The sequence below is a fragment of the Nicotiana sylvestris genome, chromosome 1, assembly GCF_000393655.2.
Source record: "Nicotiana sylvestris chromosome 1, ASM39365v2, whole genome shotgun sequence".
NCBI lineage: Eukaryota > Viridiplantae > Streptophyta > Magnoliopsida > Solanales > Solanaceae > Nicotiana > Nicotiana sylvestris.
In genome coordinates this window covers 22,433,344-22,452,131 of record NC_091057.1, presented here as the reverse complement: position 1 = coordinate 22,452,131, position 18,788 = coordinate 22,433,344, and the positions used below count along the sequence as shown (strand labels likewise).

At 37.1% G+C, this 18,788-nt stretch overlaps 1 protein-coding gene across 1 annotated transcript; it reads right to left on the bottom strand.

Annotated features, from left to right (window-relative positions):
- Positions 1-127: 127 nt before the first annotated feature.
- Positions 128-2,704, bottom strand: LOC104247695 (1-aminocyclopropane-1-carboxylate oxidase homolog). The gene is made up of 3 exons (XM_009803772.2): positions 2,053-2,704; positions 702-1,023; positions 128-558 (listed from the first exon to the last, which is right to left on the bottom strand). Exons 1-3 carry the CDS (start codon positions 2,595-2,597, stop codon positions 301-303), a joined length of 1,125 nt encoding a protein of 374 aa, XP_009802074.1. The 5' UTR covers positions 2,598-2,704; the 3' UTR covers positions 128-300.
- Between the last annotated feature and the right edge of the window lie 16,084 nt (positions 2,705-18,788).

The window sequence follows — 18,788 nt, the reverse complement described above, 5'->3', positions numbered from 1 at the left end:
TTTGTTTAAAAGCTGAAAGTATATAGGCAATCATCCATGGCTAGCATGACTAGAAAGCATATAATATGGATGCGTAATAAGAAATGCTTCTAAATTTCTATAATTGATTATATTTCCAAGCGTTATATTGCATGTAAGCCTTGAGTAGATCAGTGATTTATTAAAACAAATTTCAACAGAAAATTAGCAAGGCATTTGTCAACATCTATGGAAATTTAGTTACAGTATATTTATCGGCTAATTGTACATCATAAGTTCGATTCTGAGCTCTGATATGCATTCGATTAAATTTCTTCATTTCTAGGATAGGATCTTGTAATGCTGCAATGCAGAAGTTCCATCAAAGCCTTTACTGCGGAAGAAGTCTGTATATTCCTTCACTGTGGTTGCACGATACTTTGGCGGATTACATTCTGATAACAATTCCTTAATTGGTCCATAAATCCTGGAAGAAGGAAATGCACCTGTGCTGAAGAAGCTTGGGACTGATATTCTTGGACCTACTTTATTTGACAATACTCTATGCTCAACACTTAGATACTTGTCATTTAATATTAGCTGGAAAAAACATCAAATAAGCAAATTTTCTCTCAGTACCAAGACAATGTATTATGATTAAATTATCAGTCACATTAACATGTATTGAATTATGCGATTGTTTCATCTAAAAGCTTAAGTATTATTAGCAAAAAAATTCTAACCTGCAGCATATCTCCAATATTCACCACTAGAGCGCCCGATAAAGGAGGAACATCAATCCACTGATTTTGGTGAAGAACTTGTAGACCTCCTATATCATCTTGCAGAAGCACTGTCATAAAAACACAGTCTGAATGCTTTCTGGTGCCTATAGTGAGTTCCGGCTGAGGACATGCTGGATAGTAATGGTGGCCAATAGATAGCCCCTCAGCAATGTTCATATCTTTAAGATGACAAGAATTGAGACCGAGACCCTCGGACAATAATTCCAGTAATGAGTAGCCTAATTTCATCATATGCTCAGAAAAATCCATTAAAATCTCCCTGCAAAATATTATAAAACATAGATAAAGCTGCAGATACAAATGAGTATACTCAATTAGTTTTCAGCAACTTGACTTCCTGTAAAAAAATTGTTATTTTTCATATTGTCCACCAAATTTCACATTTTAACATAAAACAGCTGCAATGACAGCACATCAGAATTCAGATACTATAATACTTTGTCATGATGTATTCTTGATTTTTGTTACATTGAACATCAGGTGTGGATCGAATACACCTTCTATAGGTTCAGCGAACTCAGTAATTTTTCTTCATACCCTATATACGTGTTAATAAATCTACTACTAAATAAGTACAAATAATAGACTTGGAACCTATTAAATCAAATGGACTGTGATAAATCCCGAGCTTAAACCCATAAAGTTTAAATCTCCAAGATCTGCCTCTAGCCCTCTACTAAACATAACTAGATACTGAACAACAATAACAAACGCAGTGTATTCCCACAAGTGGGGTCTGGAGAGGGTGGGATGTACGCAGTCTTACTCCTACCCTGGAAAGGCAGAGAGGTTATTTATGATAGACCCTCGGCGGAAGAAAAGAAGAGAAGGAGTAGCATCGACAAGTAGTAATAACTCAAGATATTAAGAAAACTGAGGCAAAGAAAGCAATCAAACAATAGGTAGTATAGAAATCTGAGAATAAAACGAACACAAAATATTAAGAAAGTCGACGCAAATATAGCAATCAAACAATGGGTAGTAGTATCAATCTAAGAATAAACCGAAACCACACTAACACTAATGCTAATGGACTACGAAAGAAAAACGGACACGCTCGACTATCTACTAACCTTCTACCATTATTCTCGACTTCCACATCCTGCTACCAAAGGTCATCTCCTCAGTAAACTCCAGTTACGCCATGTCCTGCCTTATCATCTCAAATGCTTCTTTGGCCTACCTCTACCCCTCCTCGTACCCACCATAACTAGATACTAAAAAGTAAGCAAATTTGGTTGGTGTTTTGTGAAAGAATATTTTCTTTCTAATTCATGTTAGAACATACCTGCATGCTACTGGCAGTTCCTCTGGATCAGGAGGATTAGGAGCCATAACACAATAAAGTGAGTCTCTCCAGCTTGCTGCTGGAACAGATGTGCTATACAAATCAAAATTGCTAACATGTGCCACTTTTTTTGTATTATCTCGAGTATAATATTGTCTCTTAATCTCGATATCTTGCTCGAAAAATCGCCGGGCTCCTTGTAACATTTCTTCAAGGACAGGTAATGGAATTCCATGATTAACCACTTGAAAAAATCCCCATGTCTCTGATGCATCTCGAACTTTATCGACAATTTCTTTATGCTTGATTGGATGATCAATGCCTTCAAGATCAATTACTGGAAAAATGAAATTTTTCTCAGTGGAGTTTGAGGAGTTATGTATGCTTTCTTGTGGATGAATGAACATCCGGGGTACTTTAGTAATTCCAGCATCAACAACCCCTTTGACACCAGCCTTTGTGTCATCAAATGCTTTTAATTCACTCTGTTTATCATAGTTTTGTTGAAATGTACCCTGATGTTCTTCACCCCCGGAGAAAACCATCTTTGTTTCTTGTTTTTTTTTTGTGTTTTCGGTGAAATTGTAAATACAAGTTACTTTGAAATTGTATACAACAATAACAAATACTGGGGTTTGGAGAGGGTAATGTGTAGACTGACCTTACCCCTACCTCTAGGAGATAGAGATTTGTTTCAGGCCGATCCTAAGATGATACTTTGAAATTGAATGCAGGGAAAAGTTTTATTTTGTGTCTCGTACAACTGACACTAGTTGTATGAGGCTCCTTTTTGTCTCACAAATTTGTAGACCCCAATCTTATACTTCTGGGTCCACAGAAATCTGGATCCACAAAACTGTGAGACAAAAAACAGCCTCGTACAACTAGTGTCAATTGTATCACACACAAAATAAAATTTTCATCACTAGAAGATAGTGAAGATAAAAAGTTACCACTCTTGGAAAACCACAAGAAAGCTAAATAAACTTTAAAAATATAAGAATGTATATTTATAAATAAAAAAGAAAAAGGCACCACTATCTCCAAGACCACACAAAGTTGGATAGGAGAAAGGTAATAAAGATGCCAGCTTTCACTAGGACCACCTTTGGTCGCTTAAAGAAATAGAATTGAATCAAATGTAGTGACTTAATGGGATTATACTTTGAGCTATAATTTGAGGCCCTATTATTTAAAAATTAAATGGAGCACATAAAATATATCATAATCAAAATCAGGTAGGAGTGAGCAAGAACAGAAATAGTTGGTGGAATGAATTGTTATTTTCTTGGTTTAGTATGTCTGTTATTCACATATAGAGAGATATGATGACATCAGGTTCTGCCTTCTGATAACTGCAGAAGTCATTCCAGCATTCACTACAAAACGTCACTACTGGCTATAATATTAATATCCCATCTTTTCTACTTAAAGTTCACATATAGGCTATTTCCTCAATAGTCAAATCGAAAAATATTACCAACACTAAGTTTCAGGCAGAATAAATAGTTTACTCTCGGAACTATGGACCAAATTCCTGTAACACACCTTTTGGGAACAAAAATTACCTTACATACTCAATCTTTTCAAAGTGTATTTAATACACACCACTTTTACACTCGTGATTTACACGCATAAGAGGCGAGTGAAGAGTTAACATGTTGTATCTAAATCGTCATCTGGAAACTATTTGTGCAGATTTTTCATTTTTCATTTTTTTATTCTCTAAAAAGATTTCATCAATTCTTTTCCAGGTTCTTATGTCACAACACCACAACCCCCCACCAGATTTTTCCCCCAAGATCTAAAGGGGAACGAGAAAATACAAAGAACGAGAGTTTCCATATTTGAACACCAATATATTTTGGTTATGACTCGCGATTCAAATCTCCAAATTGACAATTGTTTTTGAGATTGGGTGTTTTTCAGATTTAGATTTTGATTAGCTTCTTGAAATAATAAGGAAGGTGATTTAATCCCAGAATGATTGCTCTTTTTCCAGTTTTGATAAACTAGATACAGAATAATCCCAATCGGGTTTTATTTTTTTTTCTCTCTAACAACTTTGATATGTAGTCCTTTTTTCTGAAGTCTTATTTATATATGGCAATGACGAAGGCCTTGTCTATGATCTCATGAACTGGAAGAGACACGACCAGTTTTCAAAATTATAGCACAGACAAATCTGAGTTTTATAATTAAATGGGTGGAATATTGAACACGGCAAAAAAATAGAGAGTAATAGTGAATTTAAACTGCCGGAATGTTGAATGTGGCAAAGAAAATGAAGATTAGTGGGGTATTTATGCGGTTGGGGTGGTGGGTCTTAAATGTGGTAGGATGACGTAGTGGTATTTTTTTTTTCTTTTTGCATCAGTGTTTCGCTTTGGAGAGTTAGCAGCCATGATGGTATAGCTTGGGGAAGATGAAGAAGATGGAAGAATATTTTGGCAATTAGGATATAATTATAATTTCAAGTATTTTTTATTTTTTACAAAAGGTTAATCACACGTGCCACATTATTATTAGTGCGTGACTACACTTACTGAGAAAAAAGTGGTCAAACACTAAAGAGGTGTGTATTAGACACACTCGGGCAAGGTTGAGTGTGTAAGGTAATTTTTGTTCTCAAAAGGTGTGTCACAGGGATTTGGTCCATAGTTCCGGGGGTAAACTATGTATTCTACCCTAAGTTTAAGGATTAGAAAACCAGCATACCCCCCCCCCCCCTTCCCCCAAACCGAAAAAAAATAATACAGTGTTTCGTTTGAGGGATTAAGAAAAATTACCTTTGTATAACTAATGCAACGTTTGGTTGGCCGTAAAGAATAAAATATAATCTCCGCTCAACTAATGTGGCGTTTGGTTGATGGTATTAAATAAAACATGCATTAAATTATGCAACAATCATGTGTACTATTTTATGTGAGAATATTACAAATACGAGAAAAAACAGTATATAAAGATATATGTCGTTTAAGTAAGTAATCTCTGGATAATATTCTCTTTTATCATTATTACTAGTCTCTGGACACGTGTTGGTACAAAAAATTTAAAACGATATAAATAATATTAAAACTTGTGCAAAATTAGTAACTGAAAATTTGAAAGGAAAAAGCACAAGTTGAACTTGATGAATATATAATCAGCCTATTTAATTTGAATGACTCGATGTCACTATTATATTTTGTTGTTGTAGACACTAAACTAAAATGGTATAACTTTTTCTTATGCAGTTCATCTAATATACCACATATTTAGCTTGATAATTTTCTCGAATTTTGATATTTCATCAATACATAGTTTTAATATGAATATAAATAATGTTGCAAGTACTTCATTGTGTCTTGTTTTTTTAGAAGTTGTAGCCTCCTTTTGACAGCCGCATACATATTAAGAAGTTATCGAATGAAAGTAATCTTTCCGTCCATTTTTTTAAAAGGTATTGCATCACGTAAAATATTAATATATGCAGTTGATTGCTAGAATTTCTTTTAAAACAAACCTTTCATCTTTTGTTTCTTTTTGTCTAAAGATATTCTCCAGGTTTCTTCTCATTGAATTAAAATACTTATAATTTGACTCTATAAATAAAGATAAATCCTAAGCTACATTGATTATCAAAAGGAAACGATTATCCCAAGCAAGTGTTAGACAAAATAACTCATAGTCTTTGAATGTTTATCGCGGAGAAAAGGAAAAAAAAAAAAGGCACTAGTAATGGAACCAGTCGTTTTCATAATTAGTCTAAATTTATGTCTAAAGGATAAAAGAAAAAAAGAAACAAAACAATCAAAATAAAATATGATAATCAAGAATACTGGATCAGATATAAGATCGCAGGCATATAAATTATAGTCTACAGATATATATGCTGAGTTTCCTTTAAACACCGGCACTATGAGACTTCCTTTGATCACATATATAGTGAAGATAACAATAATAATTGGTTAATAAGTGGAAAAAAACTAATTGGAGAGCAATAAAGCAGCCCACCATAAGTTCACTGAGATTTCTTTACATGGGCGCTGTAATTGGAGTTGAGCAAAATTAAAAAAGAAAAACAAAAAGAGAATGTTCTTCTGCGAAAAGGGAGTTACTAACAAAGAAGAGAAAATGAAAAAAATGATGAAGTAATTTGACACTTTGGTGTCTGCTTTTATAGTGTAGTAAAGTATGAGTAAAGACTATGCATAAATATTATAACCGGTAGAAGCTCATAAGACCAAACAGAGAAAAGTTGGAATGTGAAATAATGCAACTGATTGTTTTCATTTATTTTAATTTAATAGAAGGCAGCTTCTTACTCATGGGCAATATTGTCACTTAGTTTTTAAGGGTATATTTGTAAATCAACTTTTAACTTTAGGTCTTCCCACTTTTAGTAAAAATAATAAAATAATAACTAGATTTAGTGTACGCGCATTGCGCGTGTACCTTATATAAAAAATATAAAGTTTTTAAAAAATAATATAAATAATACTCAGATGTATCTCTGTTATAAAACAAAGATTAACACAAAATTACAAGTTCCTAAAAAATAATAAATATTAATCATATGTTAGGGATTTGGATCCAATATTCCAATTTAGCGGTTCTTACTTCTAGTTTATTTCTAGTAAAAAAAGACCTGTGGAAGTAATGTTTGATTAAAAGAAAAAGAGGTTGTTCGATTTTACATATGAGACCTTGCTATGTACACATGCGTTTATGTCATATTAATTTGAAAAGAATTTGAGTTTGATAGATTATCAACAATTGAAAATATTTTATCCATATTTTATTTAATTTATGAGAGTTCTAACTTGTATCCTTATTTTAATTATGCCTTAGTAATAATATTAGGCAGCGCTACTCGACAAATATTAATCGTTCTTACAAATGATATCTCGATCGCATCTTACTCTACATATGATGTCTTTCTAAAGTATTTCATATTACGCATGATGGATTACATAACATAATCAATTTTATTCTTATAGAATATACAACTCTTATTAAAAATAATTTTGTTATTTTATTTATGTGTAAGGCAGATAGTATTAAGAATGTACTTATTATATTGACTAATTAGATGAATATTGAGACAAAATTGTTTATCCTGCTTATAAGCTTACTCAAAAATATTCTTATTCATTTTTTCTTGGTTTATTGGGTCTTTATTTTAATTGATTGGATTTGAAGTAATGACATATAAGACTAAATTTAAAATATAAAAATTTAGCAATCTATATCATATTATATTAAAAGGAGGATAGTGAAGCATCTATATTATATTAAAAGGAGGATAGTGAAGCATGAGGTTAAGCCAAGTGACATATTGAGAAAATTCCACTTGGCACATTTACTACATAATCTAGAAAATAAATCCAATCTATATATCTATATTTATATCTATATCATATATAAATCCAATCATCAATTTTCCTTCTATATTATCTAAAAACATAGAAGTGAAAAAATAATTAGAAAGTCATAATAATAAAATTATACAAATATTAGAAGGATGTAGATTGGGATATGACTATTTGTTACTTTGGGCAAGTTAAAATATAAATAAAGTAAATAAATTTATTTAAGATATTAAGGATTAATGACTTTGAAAATTGAAAAAATTTCAAGTAGCACATTTTTTTTTACATAAAATACAAAAAATATTTAAAAAAATCACTTGGCTTAACATTATGTAAAGTTAATATATATTAGTTTTAAAAAGATATTAATTAGCATTATTTAAAGTTAATATGTACTCACTATTTTGGTGGTGGATTTGATTGGAGAGATAAACAAAAATACCACATTCAAAGGTAATGATTATTGATATTTATTATATGTCACGACCCTAAACCCGAACTCGGTCGTGATGGCGTCTCTCGTGAAGACAAGGCCAGCCAATTAAACCCAATTCACTTCTTAAATAGTTAAATAATATAAAAGCAGTCTAAAACATGATATAGCAATACTAAGTAACGGATAATGTCAATAAAGTGCGGAAGTACAACCCAACACAGCCCTAACCGGGGTGTCACAAGTCACGAGCATCTATAAAACCTAATACAAGTCTGAAAGGTCTACAACTAGTACAAAAGTCTGACATCAGATAGAAATGATAAAGAGGGAGAACACGGGTCTGCGGACGTCAAGCAACTACCTCGTGAACTCCGAATGTCTGTCGGGAGCTCTCAACTCGCACTGGCAGGATCAACAACGTCTGAATCTGCACACAAGGGTGTAAGGAGTAAAATGAGTACTCCAACTCAGTGAGTAATAAATGTAAATAACGACTGAAAGTAAGAAAAGACGTAAGACACAAGACATTCTATAATGAAGCAGTAAAACCATGTAAAAGCAGTATAATAGTGGAAAGTCAAGAAAATCCTCTTTCAACAAATAAACAAGTAAGTGACAGGTAATTAAGGTAGAGTAAACAAATAGAAATTTGCCCCTCGGGCACAGTAACAACAAATCCGCCCCTCGGGCAATATCTCAGAACAATACCAGCCCCTCGGGCTCAATCTCACATCACAATGGGTACCCGCGCTCACTGGGGGTGTGCAGACTCCTGGAGGGATCCCTTACGGACCAAACGCAATAACAAGCCATCTCGTGGCATCAAATCTAGGCCCTCGGCCTCATATCAATCAAGCCACCTCATGGCGCATATATCCCAAGCCCTCGGCCTCAATTCAGTATCAGTGTTTCCTCGAAACTAGGCCCTCGGCCTTACTTAGTCAAAAATACTCACAAGCCCCTCGGGCAATAGTAAACAGTGTTTCTCAGCCCAAACATCATTTAAAATATCATTTAAGTTTTAAAACTGAGTAAACATGGCTGAGTATGAAAACAATGAAAAATAACAGGACTAAGTTCAAGTGTAAAGTCAAAACAGTGAGGAAATATCAATAAAAATCCCCGAAGGCTGCAAATAGTTGGCAGTAGGCCCAAATATGGCATTCAGCCCAAATAATGATGATAGCAAACAGTCATCAATCAAATACGCGGTAAAATCATCAATCGGGACGGACCAAGTCACAAATCTCCAATAGTGCACGACCCACGCTCGTCATCGAGCGTGTGCCTCACCTCAATATATCACTACGATGTGCAATCCGGGGTTTCAAACCCTCAGAACATCATTTACAATCATTACTCACCTCGAACCGGCCAAATCTCTAGCTCGCGACGCCTTTGCCCCTCGAATCGGCCTCCACGCGCATTGAATCTATCCAAAATCAGAACGAGTACGTCAACATATGCTAAGGGAACAAAACCCAAGCGAAAACAATCAACAAAGGGCACAAATCCCGAAATTTCCAAAACCCAACCCCAGGGCCCACTTCTTGAAATTCAGAAATTTTTACATCAATAGGTTCCTTATATTCCTACGAGTTCATACATATCAAAAGTTCTCAAATCCGACCTCAAATGATCCTTCAAATCTACAATTAAAGGCCTAAGTTCTCAAGCCCTAGTTTCCCCAATTTTAACCTTTGATTTCCATAATTTCTAGCCCTAATCCATGAAATAATAGCATAGGAACATGTTTTAGGTCCAAATTCCTTACTTCAATGAAGTTCTCTTGAAATCTCCCTCTCAAATCGCCCAAGAAACTCCCAAGCCAAAGTCAAAAATGGTGAAATAGCTAAATCTCGCGAAATGAAATAACTTATATGTTCCGCCCAGGCTTTTTCGTATCTGCGGTCCAAAACCCGCTTCTGCGGTATCGCATATGCAGTCAAATCCTCTGCTTCTGTGTAATTCACTTACCCAGCCTACATTGCATCTGCGACCCAACTTCCGCATATGCGACATCGCCGATGTGGTCCCCATACCGCTTCTGCGGTCTCTGCTCATTTGGCCTTTTTTCGCTTCTGCGATAGATCACCCGCACGTGCGCCACCGTACCTGCGGTCCCCAAACCGCAGGTGCGAAAACACCAGAAGCAGCAAAACTTCAGCAGCTGCAATGACAACTCAACTTCTCCGTTAACCACCCGAAATCATCCCGAGGCCCCCGGTACCTCAACCAAAAACACAAACATAACCCAATACCTTATTCAAACTTGTTCCAATCATCAAAACGCCTCAAACAACATCAAATCTTCCAAATCACATCGGATTCAAGCCTAAGTTTCTAAAATTCTTCCGAAATACTCTTTCGATCAAAAACCCAACCAAACCACGTCCTAATGACCTGATATTTTACACACACATCCCAAATGACACGACGTAGCTACTGCAACTCTCGGAATTCCATTCCGACCCCTATATCAAAATCTCGCCTACCAACCAGAAATCACCAAAATATCAACTTCGTCAATTCAAGCCTAAAACTTCTCCAACCCTTCAAAACCCATTCCGATCACATTCCTAAGCCATAAATCACCTCCCGAAGCTAACCAAACTATCAAAATTCGTATCTGAGCCCTCTAACATATAAGTCAACATCTGGTTGGCTTTTCCAACTCAACTCCCTTAAAAGAGACTAAGTGTCTTAAACCTTACCAAAATCATTTCGGATTCGATCCGAGAAACTTGATACCATAAAACACGGATAACGAAGCATAAAGAAGTAGAAATGGGGGAAACAGAGCGGTAACTCATGAGACGACTGGCCGGGTCGTCACATCCTCCCTAACTTAAACAAACGTTCGCCCGCGAACGAATTAAGAAATATACCTGAAGCCTCAAACAGGTGAAAATATCTGCTCTGTATCTCTCGCTCGGTCTCCCAGGTGGCCTCCTCCACGGGCCGACCTCTCTAATGCACTTTCACTTAAGCTATATCCTTTGATCTCAACTTCCGAACCTGCCGACCTAAAATAGCTACTGGCTCCACATCATAAGTCAAATCATCATCCAACTGAACCGTGATGAAATCTAGAACATGAGACGGATCCCCAATATACTTCCGAAGCATAGAAATATGAAATACTGGATGCACACTCGACAAGCTGGGTGGCAAAGCAAGCTCATAAGCCACCTCCCCAATCCTCCGGAGAACCTCAAAAGGCCCAATGAATCGCGGACTCAATTTTCCTTTCTTTCCAAATCTCATAACACCTTTTATGGGTGAAACCTTCAACATAACTTTCTCGCCGTAGGACACATCTCGAACCTTCCTGTTAGCATAACTCTTTTGCCTCGACTGCGTTGTACGAAGCCTCTCCTGAATCACCTTCACCTTCTCCAAAGCATCCTGCACCAAATTTATCCCTAATAGCCTAGCCTCACCGGGCTCGAACCAACCAACTGGAGATCTACACCGCCTCCTATACAAAGCCTCATATGGAGCCATCTGAATACTCGACTGGTAGTTGTTGTTATAAGCAAACTCTACAAGCGGTAGAAACTCATCCCATGACCCTCCGAAGTCAATGACACAAGCACGCAACATGTCCTCCAATATCTAAATAATGCGCTCGGACTGCCCGTCCGTCTGAGGATGGAAAGCTGTGCTCAACTCCACCTGAGTACCCAACTCTCTCTGCACGGGCCTCCAAAACTGTGAAGTAAACTGAGTACCTCTATCTGAAATGATGGAAACTGGGACACCATGCAAGCGAACAATCTCTCGGATATAGATCCCTGCCAACCTCTGAAGAATAGGTAGTACACACAGGAATGAAGTGTGCATACTTGGTCAGCCGATTCACAATCACCCAAATAGCATCGAACTTCTTCAAAGTCCGTGGAAGTCCAACAACAAAGTCCATAGTGATCCTCTCCCACTTCTACTCAGGAATATCCATCTGCTGAAGCAAACCACCTGGTCTCTGATGCTCATATTTCACCTGCTAATAATTGAGACACCGGGCTACAAATCCCACAATATATTTCTTCATTTTTCTCTACTAATAGTGCTGCCTCAAATCCTGATATATCTTCGCGGCACCTGGATGATTGGAATACCACGAGCTATGGGCCTCCTCCAGGATCAACTCCCGAAGCCCATCCACATTGGGCACACAGATCCGGCCCTGCATCCTTAACACCCCATCATCTCCAATGGTCACATCTCAGCATCATCATGTTGAATTCTATCGTTAAGGATAAGCAAATGCGGATCATCATGTGTTCCCGTTTATGTGTCTACACTGGTGGGTGATTCTATTATAGTTGATCGAGTCCATCATTCTTGTATTGTGGTGATTGGGGGTCTTGAGACTCGTGTAGATTTGTTGCGTTTAGACATGGTCGATTTTGATGTTATATTGGGGATGGACTGATTATCACCTTACCACGCTATCTTGGACTGCCATGCCAAGACTGTGACCTTAGCTTTACTAGGTATGCCTCATTTAGAGTGTAGAGGGACTCCTGGTCATGCTACCCGTATAGTTATCTCTTATGTGAAGGCTCGGCGTATGGTCGAGAAGGGGTGTTTGGCCTATTTGGCATATGTTCGTGATTCTAGTGCCGAGGTTCCCTCTATTGATTCTGTGCCCGTTGTTTGAGAGTTTCCTGATATTTTTCCTTCATACCTACCGGGTATGCCACCCGACAGGGATATTGACTTTTGCATTGATTTGGCTTCGGTCACTCAGCCCATTTTTATCCCGCCGTATCGTATGGCCCCGTCTGAGTTAAAAGAGGTGAAGGAGCAGTTGCAAGACTTGCTTGAGAAGGGTTTCATTAGGTCGAGTGTTTCGCCTTGGGGTGCGCCGATGTTATTTGTTAAGAAGAAGGACGGATCGATGAGAATGTGTATTGATTACCGGCAGTTGAACAAGGTTACAATCAAGAATAAGTATCCATTGTCGAGGATTGATGATTTGTTTGATCAGCTTCAGGGTGACAGGGTATTTTCGAAGATTGACTTGAGATCTGGCTACCATCAGTTGAGGATTAGGGCTTCTGATGTCCCTAAGACAGCTTTTCGCACTCGGTACGGGCGTTATGAGTTCTTGGTTATGTCATTCGGGTTGACAACTGCCCCCGCAACTTTTATGGATTTGATGAACTGAGTGTTCAGGCCTTATTTGGATTTGTTCGTGATAGTCTTTTTGATGATATTTTGATATATTCCCACAGCTGGGAGGAGCACGAGCAGCATATTAGAGTGGTTCTTCAGACCTTGAGGGATAGTTAGTTATATGTTAAATTCTCGAAGTGTGAGTTCTGGTTGAGTTCAGTTGCATTCCTGGGTCATGTTATGTCTGCAGAGGGTATTCATGTTGATCCGAAGAAAATTGAGCAGTCAAGAACTGGCCTAAACTAGCATCAGCTAAAGAGATTCAGAGTTTCTTGGGATTGGCAGGCTACTATCGCCGGTTCGTAGAGGGGTTTTCATCTATCGCAACCCCGATGACCAGGTTGACCCAGAAGGGTGCCTAGTTCAGATGGTCGGACGAGTGTGAGGTGAGCTTCAGAAGCTCAAGACAGCTCTGACTACGGCACCGGTGTTGGTTTTGCCCACAGGTTCAGGGCCTTATACAGTTTATTGTGATGCTTCTCGTATTTGGCTTGGTACAGTGTTGATGCAGGATGACAAGGTCATTGCCTATGCTTTGCGGCAGTTGAAGATTCATGAGAAGAACTATCCAATTCATGATTTAGAGTTGCCAGCCATAGTTCACGCATTGAAGATTTGGAGGCATTATCTGTATGGCATGGCATGTGAGGTGTTCACGGATCACAAGAGTCTTCAGTATTTGTTCAAGCAAAAAGAGTTGAATTTGAGGCAGAGGAAGTGGTTGGAGTTGTTAAAGGATTATGATATCACTATCTTATATCACCCGAGAAAGGCCAATGTGGTGGCCGATGCCTTGAGTAGGAAGTTAGCTAGTATGGGCAGCCTTGCTTATATTTCGGTCGGTGAGAGGCCGCTTGCTTTGGATGTTCAGGCCTTGGCCAATCAGTTGGTGAGGTTGGATATTTCTTAGCCTAGTTGGGTATTAGCTTGCACTGTCGCTCGTTCTTCTTTATTGGAGCGTATCTATGATCGGCAGTATGATAATCCCCATTTGTGCGTCCTTAGAGACACGGTGCAGCGCGGAGGTGCCAAGTAGGTTACCCTAGATGATGATGGAGTTTTGAGATTGCAGGGTCGAGTGTGTATGCCAAATGTGGATGGGCTTCGGGAGTTGATTTTAAAGGAGGCCCATAGCTCCTGGTACTCTATTCATCCGGACGCCGCAAAGATATATCAGGATTTGCGGCAGCATTATTGGTGGCAAAGAATGAAGAAGGATATCATTGCATATGTAGCTCGGTGTTTGAACTGTCAGCAGGTTAAGTATGAGCATCAGAGGCCTAGTGGTCTATTTCAGAGAATTGATCTTCCCGAGTGGAAGTGGGAGCGGGTTACTATGGATTTCGTTGTTGGACTCCTGCAGACTCGGAGGAAGTTCGACGCAGTATGGGTCATTGTTGATAGGCTGACCAAGTCAGCGCATTTCATTCCTGTGATAGTCTCCTATTCATCCGAGAGGTTAGCTGAGATCTATATTCGGGAGATTGTTCGACTTCATGGTGTACCTATATATATCATTTCGGACCGAGGTACGCAGTTTACCTCACGTTTCTCGAGAGCAGTTCAGCGAGGGTTGGGTACGCAGGTTGAGTTGAGCACAGCATTTCATCCTCAGACGGACGGGCAGTCCGAGCGGACTATTTAGATTTTGGAGGATATGCTCTGAGCTTGTATCATTGACTTTGGAGGCTCGTGTGATTAGTTTTTGCCTTTAGCAGAGTTTGCCTACAACAACAGTTACCAGTCGAGTATCCAGATGGCTCCTTATAAGGCTTTATATGGTAGGCGGTGTCGATTTCCGGTTGGATAGTTTGAGCTAGGAGAGGCTCGATTGTTGGGTATGGATCTGGTTCAGGAGGCTTTGGACAAGGTCAGGATTATTCAGGATAGGCTTCGTACAACTCAGTCCAGGCAAAAGAGTTATGCAGACCGCAAGGTTTGAGATTTAGCATTCACGGTAGGTGAGCGGGTATTGCTTCGAGTATCGCCTATAAAGGGCGTGATGAGATTTGGGAAGAAGGGCAAGCTTAGCCCTAGGTTCATTGGCTCGTTTGAGATTCTTGATCGAGTGGGAGAGGTGGCTTATAGACTTGCATTGCCGTCGTGCTTATCAGCCGTGCATCCAGTGTTTCATGTGTCCATGCTTCGGAAATATCACGGCGATCCATCCCACGTGTTAGATTTCAGCACTGTCCAGTTGGACAAGGACTTGTCTTATAAGGAGGAGCCGGTAGCAATTCTAGACCGGTAGTGTAAGCACGTGATTTTTGCCCTATGAAAGAATTACTCCAAAAAAAAAATTCAAAATAAAACAATTTTCCTTTTGTGTGCAATTTTTGTATTTTTGTGGTATTTTTGTATAATTATTTGTATTTTTGTCTGTGCATGTTTATTTGTTTAAATTAATAAAAAATATAAAATACGTCGCATTTGCGTTTAGGATTTAAGTTTACAATTGTTAGTAATTAAGTTTGTTTTACAAAATTAAAAATTACAAAAATAGGCATCTTTTGCATTTTTTAGCATTCAATGTCCAATTGTACAATTTTATGCTTAATTATTACTTATTTGTGTGTTAATTGTTATTGGGAGTTAATTTGCGCTTTTATAAATTAATTTAGTTCCATATGATAATTTAAGGATTTTTAGAATTTAGTTTTAGAAAAATAAAAGAAGAAAAGAAAACAAAAATATAAAAGAAAATCGGAATTAGGCCTCTTCTTCAATTTTGAACCACAGGCCCAAATATACCCAACATTCCTCCACGACCAGGTCCATTCCAAACCGGGTCGACCCAGTCCATAACCCAACACCTCTATTATCTTACATTTCACAAAAGAAAACAAAAAAAAAACTAAACCTAAAAGCTAACCATCCCCCCCCCTTTCTTCTTCTTCCTCTCTTTCTCCTCCTACCCCAAGCTCCTCCCATGGCAGCCCTTCCCCCTCACACCCCTGCCCCCTCACGTCAACACACACACACACACAACACACCACCCTCACCACCACGACGTCCCCTCGCTGCCATGGCTGCGTTTTCAAGTTCGTCGAGCAACTGCTCCGCCACCATTGCTGCCCTTAGCTGCTTCTCCTCCTGCTGCTGCGTCTTCTTCATCCTTCGTGCTGTTGTTGCTTCTTCTTCTCCATTCGTTGCTGCTGCTGCTGCGTTTCACGTCCGACGCCGAGCTGCTATCATTGCTGGTCACTTCTTCTCCGTCCGCTGCTGCGTTTCACGTCGCCATGGCCGCGGCTGCGTCTTCTTCTTCGTCGCTACTGCTGCCTCAACGAGCTGCTGCTGCGTTTTTGTTATTCACCACTGCTGCTCGACGCAGCTGCTCCTTCCAGCTTAAAACCACCATCCATGGCAGCACTCACGTCGAGCATGCTCAGTAGTAGCAGCTGCTACTGCCTTCACCGTTGCTGCGTCTTCTCCTTCGCGTCGTTGCTGCCATGGCTGCGTCTTCGCCATTGGACTGCTGCTGCGTTTTCTTCTCCTCCGCTACTGCTGCTGTCCGCGGCTTCCTTCTTCCGTTCTTCGATCGTTTTTTCGATCCGGTTAGTGGGTTTGAGTTTCATTTTGTCCGTATTTTGTTTGATATTTTCGAATCTAAAATTAGATATGTTCGATATTAATTTCATGCTTATCGTTTTGTTATTTTCTTCAGTTTGTTTCATTCATTCTTCTTATTTATTTTTAGGAAGAAATTGATTAGTTTATTTATAATGTTGTTAAACTTAAGTTGAAGATTCAATTAATTATTTATCAGTTTGTTTTATTAATTTAAGAGGATTTAGTTTTAATATAGAAGAGTGTTAGTTTAAATCACTTGAATCCGTTCTTTGTTGTTTAATATAGATTTAATTCGTGTTCATTTTATTTGAAATTCATTTTTAATTCAGTGATTTAATGTGAGTTTATGTTTTGATTTTTAATTTTTTGATTTAGTTTGAATCATGTATCTTTGTTGTAATTTTGTTGAATTTAATTTAAAGATCAATTGATTATTTGAGTTTAGAGTTTCAATCTGTTTATTTATTTTGTTTAAAGTTTAATTTGAATTTGAGTTCATGCTTTGAATATATTTGTTTGTTATTGTTGGTGAATCTGAAAATAGGTTTGTTGTGTAAAAACATTGTTCAGTCAAAATAATTCAAGTTGTTTCTTTGTTGTTCATCATATAGTTTGAGTTTGTTCATAAAATCTGATTAGGAATTGGTTATAGCTGCTATATTTTGGTTAGAATTGATTAGTTGAACTTGTTATAGCTGACGGGGTAGATTGGTAAATTACAATATTTTCAGGGTCAAAATGGTAATTTCAGTAAGGTCAGAGGGGTATTTTTGGAATTAAAATTCTGAACAATTATTTATTTTGAGTGCTCTGTCAATTATGATTAAAATAATATTAAAATAATCAATAATGGGGGGACAAGATATAATGGTGGGGAATAATGTAATTATTTAATATAAGCATGAGGGACAAGATATAATGGGGTATTTGTTTAATGTAGTGGGGACAAAATATTAGGTAGTGGGATTAAAAGGGGGGTGAGTGAGAAGATAGTGAGTTTTATGTTTAAAAATGCTAAAAGATGGTAATAAATAGGGGACTTGATCAGAGAAGAAAAAGGACAGAAAGAGATAGAGAGAAAAAAAAGGGCTGAAGATTGAAGAGAGAGAAAGAAAAATTCCGAAAAATATTAAAACTTTCAAAAAAAAAATACAAATAAAAAAAAGCTGAAAATTAAAAGAGAGAGTAGTATACACCTGATAAATACTCTGATATACGGGTTTAGAAATTAAGGGTTAAACATTAATTAGTTTTTCAAATCTGAAAAGATTCCCTTGGCTTCTGTCCGTTGTTTGTTGTCGGTGTTTCTGGATTTATCTTGATTTTCAAATCTGTCACTGGGATTTTTGTTGACTGGATTGCTGGTTATTATTGTTGTTGCTGTGTTACGTACTACGTTGTTGACTTTCTTCTTCTTATATTGGCAATACCAGGTACACAACTGTAATTTTGGCATTTTGTAAGTTGAAATGAAGAATGGAATTTTAAATTTTTAATTTAGCTTTTTTTTTTTATTAATTGTATTTAGGTTATTTCATGTATTATTATTCTGTAAATCGCCGTTGTTTTGCATAATTAAACATATTATAGTGATGTATTAAATAATGTTTTGCTTTAACCTGATTATTAGGTAGTATATTTAAGCATGTTCATTACTGATTAAACTGTCTAATAATTAGAATGAGAAGAAAATAACGAAAAAATGACTTTATTAAATCAGTTTGGCAAAATTGATTAAGTTCACTATTTATAAGGGTTTTAGTATCGCCAACATTAAGTTAATCGAAATCATGTAGCTAAATTTAGCTAAAACATGAATTTAAATTAATTTTGCGAATCAAGTATTAGGACATGATTTGAATTAAAACAAGGTTAGTTAAGGTTAAATTAATTAAATTTTAGAAATACGCATTAGTAATCAAGATTGTTTCTAATTTTCAGTAGTTGTAAATAATTAATTTCAATAGCTCAAGTCATCTAAAAATATGATTTTAATCCGGTTATGGGATAATTAGTTTCTTTTAAAAAATTATTTGACAATTCCATATTGTATTTATAATTATAATTTTAGTAATATTTCTTTCCACTAATATTTGTTTTAAACTAGTATTTAGTATGTTATTTTTAAGTATATAAAGATTGATTTTATATTTATAGACAAAAATAAAAAACAAATGTAGTCATTTTAGGAT